Source organism: Notolepis coatsorum, assembly GCF_963971535.1.
Source record: "Notolepis coatsorum genome assembly, chromosome: 6".
Lineage (NCBI taxonomy): Eukaryota > Metazoa > Chordata > Actinopteri > Aulopiformes > Paralepididae > Notolepis > Notolepis coatsorum.
In genome coordinates, this window is record NC_140170.1 from 159547628 (window position 1) to 159560276 (window position 12649).

The 12649-nt window shown below is 44.6% G+C and overlaps 1 protein-coding gene across 1 annotated transcript in view; it reads right to left on the bottom strand.

Moving 5' to 3' along the window:
- Positions 1-658: 658 nt before the first annotated feature.
- The window catches only part of LOC311230254 (extracellular sulfatase Sulf-2-like), a gene marked incomplete at its 3' end in the record, with an annotated part of 130980 nt that continues 118989 nt past the window's right edge, over positions 659-12649 (bottom strand). The window contains exons 8-10 of the mRNA XM_084316475.1: positions 7867-8042; positions 7061-7189; positions 659-719 (exon numbers count right to left, since the gene is read on the bottom strand). Of these exons, the coding sequence (XP_084172601.1) occupies positions 659-719; positions 7061-7189; positions 7867-8042 (366 nt within the window). The remainder of the gene's footprint in view (positions 720-7060; positions 7190-7866; positions 8043-12649) is intronic.

Sequence of the window (12649 nt, forward strand, 5' to 3'; positions counted from 1 at the left end):
TTACTGTTTTATGTGTCCTGTTTTTATGTTTGGGGTCAACGGATTCGTAGTCTGACGTCACTTTAGTTTCCCACGCGGTCCACCCGTATAGGGATTTATCATTGGGAAAATTTATTATCGGCTATTGTAATAATTCTGCCTCATGAACATTGGCAAGCTTTCCATTTTTGCACAAAATGAGTTCCCTTCTATCACTAACAATATTGTTTAAGCATTTTTGGTTGAAATAAAATTATGCATAATTATTTTACGATTAATTGCGAATTGTTTCATGTTGAGCTATAGATTGTGGATGAATACACACAGAAAGGTACACCATGCCAATGTTCAGGCTTTATTTGTTTTAAACAAGATGATTTAGAAATGTGTCCATTTGAAATACATTGCAATTCCAAGCGAGGTGGACCGGCCGGAAACAACAATGACGTAACCACTACACCTCCCTATAGTGTTGTGTCCGTTCACGCTCACAAATTATTATAATTGACAATACAACTGGATGTGGGCTGTAAAAAAACAAACATAACAACAAAGGAAATACATCCATAAAGGACTTGTTTCTTTGTCTTCAACAACCTATAGATCTGTCTGACATCACCAGCTCACTGCACTGAGCATGAAAACACGTTCTCTGAAAGACAAGGTCAATCAATAAACCTCACCCTCTCTCCACCAGGAAGGAATCCCTCCAGATCTTCCCCTTTCTGTTCACTTGGAACCTGGAAAAAAATTATAACAAATAAAAATACTAATAAACAAATCCTGTCAGACTGAAATATCAACCACAGCACTGAAAGACCGCATGGAGCAACGTGTTTGCGAGTTTGTTTGTTTTGAGTTTCTGTGGCGTGAATGATGGGAGAGATCAAGCAAAGCTATGTCTACATCTGAGGTAATATTTGGGTACAGTGTGTGTGGAAGATATTGCAGAAAATGACATGGAGGCATACTAAATTACTGTTGTCGTTGTGTAGAAACCTTCACTGCTACAATTTTGTAAAAACGACAGGGTTTATTTGAGAGCACATTGAAAACCAGCTTGAGTGTATTCATATTGAAATGTACACAGATTTTAGTAGATTATATACTGTATACTGTACATATATACACATATATATATATACATACATACATACATAATACTGTAGATGTATATATATTAGTGCTGTCAGGCGATAAAAAAATGTATCTAATTAATTACAGGATTTGTAATTAATTAATCTAATTAATCACATTTTAATCGCATAACCATTTTAGGCCTGATATTCTATATTCTATAATCATATTTCAAATTGCATGTGTCCGGATGGCAGAATTCAGTACTGTATCTACAAAACCTTCTGTTTAATCATCTTCCATTTATTCATTTGCTTAGATTTTTCAGGTCTGGTCAATTTTAGCATGGTGTTATTCACAGTCAAAGATACAATTTATTTTATTGATATTCTCATTTGGTTCATTACAATTTACTCAAGCCTAGTAACAGACACAGTATTTCTGACACTGGGAATATATTCTCTGAGATCCATAGATGTCCCTAGAATCAGACAGATACCAAGAACATGCAAATGGACCATATTAAAAAAAAGTCTGTAAATGTGTATTCTACGTTCTTATGGAATGAATGAGATTAAAATTAGATATATATATTTTTTTTAATTAATTTTGAGTTAATTTTCATAACACGATAATTTGCTGTGTAATTAATTAATCTAATTAACGCGATAAACTGACAGCCCTAATATATATATATATATACACATGCATTATGGACTACACCAGGAAAGATGCACACTGCCCACCCACTGGACCCATCACTACCTGATGCTCTTAACACCTTCTACGCCCGCTTCAAGGCCTCCAATACCACCAGGCTCACGCCCTCGCCTGACGACCCTCCTCTTAGCGTGACAGCCGCACTGGTAAGGACGACACTGCAGAAAATAAACCCCCGCAAAGCTGCAGGCCCTGATGGGGTCCCAGGCAGGGTCCTGAAGGACTGTACTCACCAGCTCTCAGCGGTCATGACTGACATTTTTAACACCTCACTGTCCCAGGCCACCGTTCGTTCCAACATGCCTCAAGACATCTACCATCGTCCCGGTACCAAAGGCATCCACAGTGTCCTGTCTCAATGACTATCGACCAATCGCTCTCACCCCAATTGTAATGAAATGTTTTGAGAAACTGGTTATGATGAACATAAAAAAGGCCATAAAAACAGCTGACCCCTGTCACCCCCACCAGTATGCCTACAGGCCAAACCACTCCACAGCTGACGCTATCAACACTGTGACACATCAGTCCCTCACACACCCGGAGAACAGGGACTCCTATGTCACCCCACTTCTTAGGGACCTGCACTGGCTCCCCATTGCTGCACGAATCCGCTTCAAGGCCCTCGACCTAGCATACCGTGCGGCAAAGGGAACCGCTCCCGCCTACCTCCGGTCAATGGTCTCTAACTACACACCCTCAAGACCCCTACGCTCTGCATCTTCTGTCCGCCTCAGACCTACTCCTATCCGAGCTCCGGGAGGGTCATCAAAGAGAAGTCGCCTATTCTCAGTCCTTGCCCCACAATGGTGGAATGAACTACCCACCCCAGTTAGGACAGCCGAAACACGTCCAATCTTTCGCCGTCGACTAAAGACGCACTTCTTCAACCATTATCTGAATAAAAAAAAATTAAATAAAAAAAAATCTAACCCTAACTAACCGTACTGTCATGCACTTGTCCTAATAAACTAACCTACACTGTAGCACTCAACACTTTGATGAACATTGTTGCTCAGCTGATAGAGTTGTGCCCTTCCTGATGGCTTGTTGTACAGAACATGTAAGTCGCTTTGGATAAAAGCGTCAGCTAAATGACTAAATGTAAAATGTAAATGTATGTGAGGGTGCTGTTTTTGGACTTCAGTTCCGCCTTCAATACCATCATCCCACAGACACTGGTGAACAAACTGTCAGCACCCGGATTACCTCCATCACTCTGCAACTGGACTTTGGACTTCCTGACAAACAGACCCCAATCTGTAAGGATCAATAACACTGTATCCTCCACCATCATCCTCAACACTGGCCCCCCCCAGGGCTGTGTCCTTAGCCAACTACTTTACACCCTGCTCACACATGACTGCAGAGCCCACTATGAGCAACCTCATAGTGAAGTTTGCGGATGACACCGCAGTGGTGGGGCTCATCACAAAAGGGGATGAGTCTGCATACAGGGAGGAGGTAGATGGACTGGGACTGTGGTGCAAGGAGAACAACCTCATCCTAAACGTAAAAAAAACTAAAGAGATGATAATAGACTTCCGCAAGACCAGCACGCCCCCCCCCCCCCCCTCTCTACATCGATGGCACAGCTGTAGACTAGAGGTGACTCCCAGTATCAAATATCTTGGGGTGCACATTTCCAACACCCTCACGTGGCGCGACAACACCCTGAGCCTATAGTCAAAAAAAGCTCATCAATGCCTGTACTTCCTGAGGAAACTGAAAGGGGCGGGGCTTGACACCAACATCCTCAGTTCCTTCTATAGATGTGTGGTGGCGAGCGTACTGACCTCTTGCATCACAGCATGGTACGGCAGCTGCACAGCGGCAGAGAAGCAGGCGTTACAGAGGGTTGTAAGGTCTGCACAGAGGACCATCGGATGCAGCTAACCAGACATCTCTGATACCTACAACAACCAATGCACGGACAGAGCAATCCGCATAATGCGTGACCCCACCCACCCTACCCAAGGACTGTTTACCCCCCTCCCTTCAGGCAGGAGGCTGTGCAGCATTCGGGCAAGAACCACCAGGCTGAAGAATAGCTTCTTCCCGGATGCTGTGAGACGACTGAACAGTTCATCGCAGCTCATCACTGGCATGCCTCTGCACACTGCACCGTAGAACTTTATGGCACCTATCTCTTTTAATCTTTTAATCAGTGAATCATCATTGAATTAAATCAGTTTTTACTGAATTAGACTAGGTTTTTATTGAAATGGATTTGTTTTCTATTGAATCAATTCGTTGTTTTTATTGAATGATTCGTTTTTACTGGATTTTTTATTGAATCAGTTTGTATGTCTGTCATGAGGATCAGTATTTATTTGAGTATTTATTCTAGTTTATCTACCGTAGTATCAAATAACCGAGACCTGAGTGCTGTATCTTGTGCTTCCATGTCAATGGAAAAATTACAATACACATAACTTTGACTTTGACTTTGACTTTGATTATAACACTAGGTTTTGGCTTCATAGAATTTAAATAGGCAGTGGGTAATTTAAGGGTAGCTGAAACTCCTTAAACAAAACAGCATCTTAAAGATTTGCATAATACAAGCTTTTCTTGGCAGACTACATTTAAGTACCTCTTGGAACCGTCCCTAATTGCTTATCAAGTGGACACATATAAAGCTGCCTGCATGTATGCTAATGCCAGTCACAATTTGGGTGCTGTCCATGTGTGCGTTGGCACGGCGATGGAGTGGTTGAGGGGCATTTGTTTGCAGAGCCTGCAAAATAAATGTTTAAAAACTCGAGAGCCAACCAAAGTGCTGTACAGTCAAAGCATAAAATTCATAATACAAAATTACAGAAAAGGCACAGCAGGACAAGACAACACAGTTAGAGAATAGGACAACAGTAGGCCAACACAGGGATAGAGGAGCACAAAGTACAGTATAGCACACAGGGGACAGAGGAGCACAAGCACAGATACAGGGGGGACGGGGCAGGATACAATTGCATGGGAGTGTGTGAGTTAGGGTGTGGGAAAATCAGGGTTTATTGAAGGCTAGGGAGTAAAAGTGAGTTTTTAGTCTGGACTTAAATGTCTCCAGCAAGGGGGCAGTTCTGATCTCCAGGGGTAGCTGATCTAAAGAGTGATCGCCTCTCTTTTTGAGTCTGGTGCGGGGGGGGGGGGGGGGGGGGCAGCCGAGCCTGGTTGGAGGATCTTTAGTGACCTGGGCGCTGAGTAGGGGGTTATGAGCTCTGTGATGTACAGGGGTGCTGCACCCGATAGTGCCTTAAAGGCCACGAGGAGGATTTTAAATTATATTCGAAAATGGGACTGGGAGCCAGTGTAGGGAGGCTAGAACTGGTGCAATGTGTTCTTTCTTTCTGGTGCCAGTGAGGAACCTAGCTGCAGAGTGCTGTACCATGGCTGCTTGACTAATGCCGGTGTAGAGGGCATTGCAGTAGTCAAGGCGTGATGTGATGAATGCATTTACTACTCTTTCCAGGTCAATGTGTGAAAGGATTGTTTTTACTTTAGTGATGTTGCGGAGTTGGAAAAAGCAGGATTTTTACAACGGCATTTACCTGTCATTTTTGTCATTTAGCTGACGCTTTTATCCAAAGCGGCTTACACTTTTATCCAAAGCTGAGGGCAGTTTGTTTATTCAGTTATTAAAATATACCTTAGAAATTATTCACCTCTGTGATTCTCATAAAAATACATAGTGCACGTTTAATAATTCAGGCATCTAGAGAACGTTTCTCCAAAAAGATCATTAAGGATATCATAGCCGAAATACACCTGGGTCATTTCACAATGTTTACTTGCTGTGATTCATTTCTAGTTGAAATTTGAAAGTAATAAAATATTATTTTATTACCATCAACAGGCCACTGACTTACTGGCAGGAAGTTTGGTTTTGGAGCATCATTTGGACATCCACACTGGGCAGTACAGTATATAAGATATTTTGCCTTTCTATTTTTTCTCCCATCCCCCAATTAAATTCCCTTCCTGGTCATTGCACGCATTGCCCTACTGTCGGTCTGGGGAGGGTGTGTAGACTACCACACGCCTCCTCCGATACATGTGGAGTTGCCAGCCGCTTCTTCTCACCTGACAGCAAGGAGTTTCACTGGGAGAACGTAACGTGTGCAGAGGTTCACACTATCTCCCCCAGATCCCCTCCCTGCTGAACAGGGTAGACCTGTTATTTTATATTTATTTCATATTTTAATAACCAGTAGGTGTCAGAGCGGCTAAGTGGCGCAGTGAGCAAGGCGCTCGCCTCTAACGCAGGATATGCTGGGTTTGAGCCCAGCTCTCGGCGTTGCTTCCGGCTTGGTTGGTCGTTCATACTAATACAATTGGCAGTGTTAGGGGGTGGGAAAGCCGGTGGGTGGGGATCGGACGTTGTGGATAGCGACTCCTACAGGTCGGTTGGTGCACCTGTACAGCAGAAACAGGAAGTATCGGGGGCAGTGTGAGCCTCCCACGCGTTACTCCTCGCCACTGAGAGATCGTGCTGTGCAGGTGAAAAGATGCGACGGCTGCCTCCTTGTGTAACGGCGTGTAGCCTTTTTACAACGCATCCGCGTTTCCGGCGCTCTGATTGGCCAGGTCATGTGACATGTGCGCCCAATAGCGTGTTTGCCCATTTCCGCGTCGAACAGCCTGCAAACTACCTGGCGTTCTATCGCCATGCTCTAAGACAAACTCTAACCTTAACCAACTTCGAAAGAGTGCCTAAGCTTAACCGGCGAAAGAACTTGCCGTCACGCTCTAAGACAAACTCTAACCTTAACCAACTTCGAAAGAGTGCCTAAGCTTAACCGGCGAAAGAACTTGCCGTCACGCTCTAAGACAAACTCTAACCTTAACCAACTTCGAAGAGTGCCTAAGCTTAACCAGTGTAGAAACTTACCGTCCCACGATTGGCGCTCATGTCATGTCACATGACCTGGCCAATCAGAGCGCAAAACAGGAACCCGGAAACGCGGATGCGTTGTAAAAAGGCTTCAAGTGGAGGGGACACGTGATGCAAGGCTTCGTCCACATTGCAGCCGACCAGTGGGAGGCATGGTCTAACAACGTTCGAGACAGGGGAGGGTATAATTGGATAATATGAAATTGGGATGGGAGAAAAATTGAAAAATGGGGAGAAAAAGTAGATAAAAAAAATAACCAGTAGGTGTCGCTGTTTGCAAGTTAGTAGGGAGTACCGCTGACAGCTGGATTCGAACCCAGAGTCTCTGCGGTGGTCGGTGGGTGCTTAGACCTCTACGCTATACCAAAGCCTCCTGAGAAGCATGTGTTTTACCTGTTAACTGGCTTGTCTGTGTCCAGTAGCTTGAGGATAGACTTGCCGTCCATGTCTGAGGGGATGTCGGCTCCGGCCATGTCCAGCAGCGTCGGAGCCAGGTCGATGTTCAGCACCATGTGAGGGTTCCTGCGGCGCAGGAACAAGAGGTCCGTGTTTTCATTATTAACAGGCTTTGCAGACTGGGCTGCTGCCTTATGGCACAGTTTCCCAAGCGACTCTGGACTAAAAATCTATTACTAATGCATTAAGATGGATGGGTGCTACCCTAATGGAGCCAAACTTTACAGACGGCTGCAGCGGGCGACCGGTATCAGCTGGTGCCGATGCCGATACCAGAGCAGATGATTGGAATTCAATATCAGCCGATACCGCTATTTAAAAAATGGCAGCCAAATATCTGTCGGTCGACCACTAATCTAAAAGTACTTGCACTTAAGTACTGAGATGATGGAATAAAGTACACAGGCTATACTTTATGGCATAGTTGTTTTGTTGAACTGTAGCAGGGTTGAGGTTAAACTTGCATTATTACACAATTAAACCAGGGCTGAGGTTATACATGCATTATTATTACACAATTAAACCAGGGTTGAGGTTATACATGCATTATTATTACACAATTAAACCAGGGCTGAGGTTATACATGCATTATTATTACACAATTAAACCAGGGTTGAGGTTATACATGCATTATTATTACACAATTAAACCAGGGCTGAGGTTATACATGCATTATTATTACACAATTAAACCAGGGTTGATGTTACAGGGTTGAGTCTGGAGCAGTGGGGGCCACTACTTACACAGTGCCCGGCTCCACGTTAGGCCCTCGTATGTAGAAGGGGACGCGGATGTCGAACTCGTAGGGCATGGATTTCCCCTTGACCAGTCCAAACTGTCCAATGTGGTAGCCGTGGTCAGAGGTGTAGATGATGTAGGTGTTGTCCACCTCCCCAGTTTCCACCAGCATGTTGTACACCTGAACAGGACAGCGATTAAAGGCCCAGTCAGAGATCCACACGCAACAAATGGGCAGCCCCACCACCAACAATAAGAAATGGAGACATGTTTTCATTCTCTAGTCCAGCGGTTCTCAAACTATGGGTCGTGACCCAAAGTGGGGTCGTGGGTAGGTGACAGTGTGGTCGCACATTGGCAAGAAAGAAAAAAGAAAGAAATCTATAATAATTATTATAATTTTTTTTAATGTTCTGGCAACATATTTTGGCTAAATATGCCTCGTTTTATAAATGTGTATTGATAACATAGTGCTGTAATTACATTTTCTAATAAATATGCATGATCAAGTTCAACAACGTGTCAAGTCAAGTCAAGAGTTTTATTTGTCACGGCATACAAGCATACAGTGAAATGCGGGGGGTCATGCCCGCAGCGATTGTGCAATAATACAAGTAGTAAGAATAGGAATGAGAATAAGACATTTTTGCAATAATACAAGTAATACGAATAAGACATAACAGGTATAATGTACATAAAGTTTACAAAAGCATGGTAAGACATCCTGCGATAGATAGTGCAATACAATGTTAGCTACGGATGAGGCAGGGTCTTATGTACACTACTATACAATGCTATACTATACAATCTACAGTTATACTATGTGTCCTTATGCTAACTTGCTGTATCCATCTATTTACTATACAAGAACCACTCCCGTTCTTTTTTTATTTTTAAAGTGACCTTTTCATTGTGTAAAGTGACCGTTGAGTGTGAGAGTGTGCAGCATGTGTGTGTGTTCGTGCTAAAGTGACTGTTAGTGTGTGAGCGTATACAGTGTGTGTGTTATGTGTGTGCTCATGTGTGCTTGTGTGTGGAGAGTTCAGTGTTCAAGACTCTGATGGCCTGGGGGAAGAAGCTGAGCCGAAGTCTCTCTGTTGCTGGTGTTTCCAGGCGTTTGCCTGACCGCAGCAGCTTGAACAGGCTGTTGTTGGGATGGTGAGGGTCTTTCATTATTCTGCAGGCTCTGGATTTGCACCTCTTGTTATATAAGACCTGCAGGGGTGGTAGTGTAATACCCGTAGTACGCTCAGCTGAGCGCACCACTCTTTGTAGGGCCTTCTTGTCCTGTGCCTTGCTGTTTCCATACCAGGCAGTGATGTTTCCAGTCAAGATGCTCTCTACAGCTCCGGAGTAGAAGGACTGGAGTCTTCCCCGATACTCTGAACGTCCTTAACTGTCTCAGGTGGTAGAGGCGCTGCTTCGCCTTCTTTACGACTGAGTCTATTGGCGCTTTTCCACTGCATAGTACCTACTCGACTCTACTCTACTCTACCCGCTTTAGGTACCTGGTACTTCGTTCCTTTTCCACTGCAGGTAGTACTCAGTTTGTCTCCGTGTGGGGAGGCGGGGCCGCTGGTTTACATGAAAGCTCCGTGAGCATAGCTATGTCCGTGAGGGCTTGGAGCAAGCCAGAGTTTAACACAGTTTCAATCAATCAATCAATAACAACATTAACCAGACTCTCGTTGTGTCTATTCTGCTAAAGCTAACGTTACCTGTCATTGTGTCTATTCTACAAGCTTTAATGTTACCTCTCGTGTCTATCTGCTGACGTTAACGTTAGCATTAGGCTAACAACAAGCTTTAACGTTACCTCTCCCGTCTATCTGCTAACGTTAGCATTAGGTAATAACCGGTTTAAAATGGTTGGTGATTACCTCACGTTGTGTCTATTCTATAGCATTAACGTTACTAGTACAAACAAGCGAGTTATATTGATCACGCTATGTTCGCTAGCCATGCTAAAACGCAAGCACATTAGCACCTAAGCTAACAACAAGCTTAACAAATTTTGTGACACTAAACTCTCCGCTCGGTGGTAAATTGGGTTGATGTCGGTTTTGTTTCATCAATAAATGAGGCAGAATACACAGTGAATCCATCCTTTTTTGTTTATTGCACTTGTTCCTGCTGCAAACAAATCCTGAATGAAATGAATCCTAAGCGAGGCATTAAAGATGGCAGCTTTCTGCTTTTGTGCAGACGCTCCAATGTGTGACGCGTCTCTCTTCTGACCAATCAGTGGTCTGCAATCACGTGACTTTTCTGGTACCACTTCTACCCGCTTGGAACCTCGACAGAGCAGGGACTAAAAAAGTACCAAAAAAGTACCCAAAAAGTACCTGGTACCTTTGGTACATTTGGTAATGGAAAACCGAAAATGCAGAGTAGAGTAGAGTAGAGTCGAGTAGGTACCATGCAGTGGAAAAGCGCCATTTGTGTGTTGTCCATGTCAGGTCTTCTGAGATGTGGACCCCCAGGTACTTGAAGCTGCTCACCCTGTCCACGGTAGCCCCGTCTATCCACAGTGGTGTGTGTGTCCCCTGCTGTGTTCTACTAAAGTCCACGATCAGCTCCTTGGTTTTACCAATGTTCAGGAGCAGGCTGTTGTCCTGACACCAGCGTTCCAGTGCATCAACCTCCTCCCGGTAGGCCTTCTCGTCATTGTCAAAGATCAGCCCCACCACCACTGTGTCGTCCGCAAACTTCACTATGGAGTTGGAGCTGAACTTGGCCACACAATCATGTGTGTATAGTGAATACAGCAGGGGGCTCAGAACACAGCCCTGGGGGGACCCGATACTCAGGGTGATGGTGTTGGAGGTCTGACCCCCCACCCTGACCGCCTGGGGCCTTTCACTCAGAAAGTCCAGTATCCAGGCGCTCAGAGCGGAGCTCAGACTCAGCTTGACCAGCTTGTTGGTGGGGACTATGGTGTTGAACGCTGAGCTGTAGTCAATGAACAACAGTCTCACATAGCCCCCCTTCTGGCAGTCTAGGTGAGAGAGGGTACTGTGAAGTACTTGAGAGACTGCATCGTCAGTGGACCTGTTTGGCCTGTATGCAAATTGCAATGGATCCATATCACTGGGTAGGAAGGCACAAATGTAATCCTTAACCAGCCTCTCAAAACATTTCATGACCACAGAGGTGAGTGCCACCGGTCTGTAGTCATTAAGACCTGTTGGGGAGGATTTCTTTGGTACCGGTATTATAGTGGACACCTTGAAGCAGGCAGGGACCACGGACTCAGCCAGGGATAGATTAAATATGGTGGTGAACACTGGGGCTAGCTGGTTAGCACAGGACTTAAGTATACGTCCTGTTATCCCATCTGGGCCAGCTGCCTTTCTGGTGTTCACCCGCATAAATGCTCTTCTCACACTGTGTTCCGTCACTGAGAGAGTGCCCCCCCCCCCCAAGGATGCCCCCCCCCTCCACGACGGCCGGTGCGTCAGTGACGTCGTTAGCCGGTGAGCTAGCGTCGCCACTGTTTGCACCGAACCGTACGTAAAAGGAGTTGAGTTGGTCCGCGAGAGAGGCGTCGGCACTCCCCATTGCGCTGACTTTGTAGTCAGTTATCGTCCGTAGTCCTCGCCATAAACCTCTTGTGTCATTCTGGACCATTTGTGCCTCTATCTTGTCAGCGTATGTCCTCTTAGCAAGTTTTACAGCCTTGCGCAGAGTAAAACGTGTGCTTTTATTTAGATTTTCCTTAATTCCACGTTGAAATTACGCAATACATTAAGTGTGGGGTCGCCAAAAAAAATCCTAAATAAAATGGGATTGTGGTATAAAAAAGTTTGAGAACCCCTGCTCTAGTCGATTGACTGTGCTCTATTCGACTGAATACAAGGATTAACACCAAACAATGTATTGTGCATGTGAATCACTTCCACAGCTATTAGATCATATTCACTGCCTAAACCTTAGGCAACACTAGCGACCACAACATTAGCTTGCAGGATATCATGTAGCGAGTCCACACAATGCACATTCATTTAGAGCGGTGAGCAGACAGTTTGTCCCACTGTCAAACATCTCTGCCCAAACAGGAAGTAAAGAAACCGGTGCCTCCTTTACTCATATTATTATTATTGAATTAATACTATTATATTATTGTCCCCCCCATTTTTTTTCTTCTCTTTTACAAATAAGTAGTGAAAGTGAGTTGAAAAGTCAAATCGCTTCACAGAGTCAGCCTCGTCTATTCACTGTGTCCATAGAAACGACGATAAAGGTCTTGTATCCTTGTGCATTAAAAGACACAACTGTGGGCCCCCGAGTGGCGCACCGCATACAGCACTACGGTGCTACACGGCCGACACAGGTTCGACTCCTGGACCCGGTGATCTTTGCCGAATGTCTTCCCCGGTCTATCTCCCATTCCTCCTCTTTCTCTCTACCGGACTGCCCGGTAGCAAAAATCAATAAAAACCTACAAAAACATAACTTGTCAGAAAGGACAAGTAATATTTTAAAAGACACAACTGTAGCCTGTTTACTTTTCTGATAACTACATCACTGCATAACTAGTGATACTCAGTCTGTGCACACCCAATTCAATACTAGTATAGACGCATTTCCAGTGTGATGTCATAGGTGTCCATTATCAACTTTTAAATGGACACCTACAAACCAATCAGAATTGAGTATTCACCCCGGCCGTCCTAAAATACGGAATACATGTGGGCCATGTTTAAACGGTGTATAAATAAACTGAAGAGTCTCTAGACTGTGTTTAGGTGGCACTGCTGTGCTGCTGTCATCAATAGGAAATGCACG